General features: G+C 45.1%; 1 protein-coding gene across 1 annotated transcript; it reads left to right on the top strand.

Moving 5' to 3' along the window:
• Nucleotides 1-904: 904 nt before the first annotated feature.
• LOC134375372 (ferritin heavy chain) lies at nucleotides 905-1,682 on the top strand. The gene has a single exon (XM_063093761.1). The coding sequence runs from the start codon at nucleotides 958-960 to the stop codon at nucleotides 1,507-1,509; it is 552 nt and encodes a 183-aa protein (XP_062949831.1). The 5' UTR covers nucleotides 905-957; the 3' UTR covers nucleotides 1,510-1,682.
• The last annotated feature ends 1,159 nt before the right edge of the window (nucleotides 1,683-2,841 follow it).

Here is a 2,841-nt window from a genome sequence, read left to right as displayed (position 1 = left end):
GAAGCAATCTAGATAGCATACTAAATTAAAATATTTCATTTCAAACCCATGACAAATATGAAAAAATCTAATTTATATTAAGAATATTTTCAGGTTTTATTTCCTTTGCTTTCATCCAAGCACTTCAGGGTTTTTAAAACAAGCCAACAAATAAAACCATGAGGTTAAAATCATAGGCTTATCCTGTTCGTGTCAATTAAATTTGATCAATTCTATGGCCAAAGAGCAAATTTCTAATTCCAGTTTTATACCTGTACTTGTCAGAATAGTCTTGGTTATGTTTCAGTGTGTTCCAAAAAGGCAAACTCTAAAATATCAGTGACTTAACTCAAAAAAGCTTTCTTCCTCACTTACATAGTCTGATGTGGTCTAGATGTCTCTTCCACTGTATACTTACATCAGCTGAAACACCTGGTCTCCAAGGTCCTGAGTCAGGGAAAGGAGGAGATGCTGGAAACATAGTAGCTCTTAATTGCCCCAGCCCAGAAATAACACAGGTTACTGCCACTCACAGCCCATTGGCCAGAACTTGACACATGGCCACAAACTCTCTGCAAGGGATGCTGGGAAACATAGAGAACATGAAGATTTGGTGAATGTTGTCTCTGCCACAATCCACTTGGTTATAGTGACATCAAGTGAAGATATGAATTTAGTAATTCACTTATTCACTTATTGAAAAATATTTTCGAGGACCTATTATGTGTCGGGTATTGTGATTACATTATAGTAAGGAATGACAGACAATTAACAAGCTAGCAAAGGCCAGACCTCCTTCTCCGCCGAGAGTCGTCGTGGTTTCCTGCTTCAACAGCGCTTGGACGGAACCCGGCGCTCGTCACCCACCCCGGCCGGCCGCTCAGAGACAGCCCTCCGACACCTCTTCACAGCGCCCTCGGATCGCCCCAAGGCCCCCGCCGCCGCCGCCGCCGCCCCGTCCTCTTCTCAGCCTCCGCCATGACGACCGTGACCGCCTCGCAGGTGCGCCAGAACTACCACCAGGACTCGGAGGCCGCCATCAACCGCCAGATCAACATGGAGCTGTACGCCTCCTACGTCTACCTGTCCATGTCTTTCTACTTTGACCGCGATGATGTGGCTTTGAAGAACTTTTCCAAATACTTTCTTCACCAGTCTCATGAGGAGAGGGAACATGCTGAGAAACTGATGAAGCTGCAAAACCAACGAGGTGGCCAAATCTTCCTTCAGGATATCAAGACACCAGACTATGACGACTGGGAGAGCGGCCTGAATGCAATGGAGTGTGCGTTACACTTGGAAAAAAGCGTGAATCAGTCACTACTGGAGCTGCACAAACTAGCCACTGAGAAAAATGACCCCCACTTATGTGACTTCATTGAGACTCATTACCTGCATGAGCAGGTGAAGTCCATCAAAGAACTGGGTGATCATGTAACCAACCTGCGCAAGATGGGAGCCCCTGAATCTGGCATGGCAGAATATCTCTTTGACAAGCACACCCTGGGAGAGAGTGATAAGGAGAGCTAAGCCTCAGGCTAACTTCCCCGGAGCCATGGGATGACTTCCCTGGTCACCAACGCAGTGCATGCATGTTGGGGTTTCCTTTTTAACCTTTTCCATAATTTGTACCAAAACATCCACTTAAGTTCTTTCATTTGTATCATTCCTTCAAATAAAGAAATTTGGTACCCCAAAAAAAAAAAAAAAAAAAAAACAAGCTAGCAAATAAGAGTGGACTGGTTAGCTCAGTTGGTTAGAATACAGTGTTATAAAACCAAGGCCAGGGATTTAAATCCCTGTACCAGCCAACCACCAAAATAACCCCCAAAAGATGGCATATTAGTGTATTATTAGTCCATTTCTGTTGCTTATAACAAAATACCTGGAACTAGGTACTTCGTAAGAAAATGAAATTTATTGCTTATAGTTTCAGAGGCTGGAAGTCCAAAGTCCAGGGAACACATCTGGTGAAAGCTTTCTTTGGGAGTGACTTCAGTAACAGCAAAGTATCAAATTACAAAAGTCAGGGAGCAGAGAGGAAGACTCCCCTCTCTCTTTTAAAGCCCTCAGAACTATGTCCCCAACCACCATTTTTAATCCATTCAATGCAGCATGGTCCTAAAATCCAATCACCTCTTCAAGACCCCACCTTTCAATTACCATAACAGGATTTTCAACCCTCTTTACACTGTCGCACAGGGGAGTAAGTTTTGGGGGAGACATTCAACTCAAGGCATTCCACCCCAGCCCCCCAAAACACATACAAATACATTCATTTCATCCCCCAAATCTTGGTTCAACTCAAAACTCCAAAATTCAAACTCCCAACTGTGAAATCGAAACAAGTTATCTATTGCAATGATGCAATGGTGGGACAAACACAGGGTACGTATTGCCATTGCCAAAGAGAGAAATAGGCCAAAAAAAAGGGGTAACAGGTCTCAAACAAGTCTGAAATCCAGCTGGGCCGGTATTAATTCTCAAAACTAGTGAATCAGGTACCTTGACTCCATGTTCCATGTCCTCTGCTTGCTGGTGTTGGGGTTGGGTCCCCAAGTTCTTGAGCAGCTCTGCTCCTATGGCTTTCCTGGTCTCAGGTGATGCTTCAGCTCTCACAGGCTGGTGTTACACGCTGGTCACTCCACAGGTCTGGGGTCTCCATGGCAGTCCCACCCTCATGGTCCCACTGGGCATGGTGCTGTTGGGGTTTTTCTGCTGCAACTCCAACGCCATGTTTCCACTCAGCATTGCTCTAGTGAAGGCTATGCAGATAGCCTGCAACAGATCTCCTCCTGGGTCCTCAGGTTTTCCCATACATCCTCTGATATTAGGGTGGAAGCTCCCAAGCCTCCACAGCTC

This window comes from Cynocephalus volans, chromosome 4 (genome assembly GCF_027409185.1).
Source record: "Cynocephalus volans isolate mCynVol1 chromosome 4, mCynVol1.pri, whole genome shotgun sequence".
Taxonomy (NCBI): domain Eukaryota; kingdom Metazoa; phylum Chordata; class Mammalia; order Dermoptera; family Cynocephalidae; genus Cynocephalus; species Cynocephalus volans.
The sequence above is the reverse complement of the archived record's forward strand: the minus strand, read 5'-3'. Positions and strand labels throughout refer to the sequence as shown.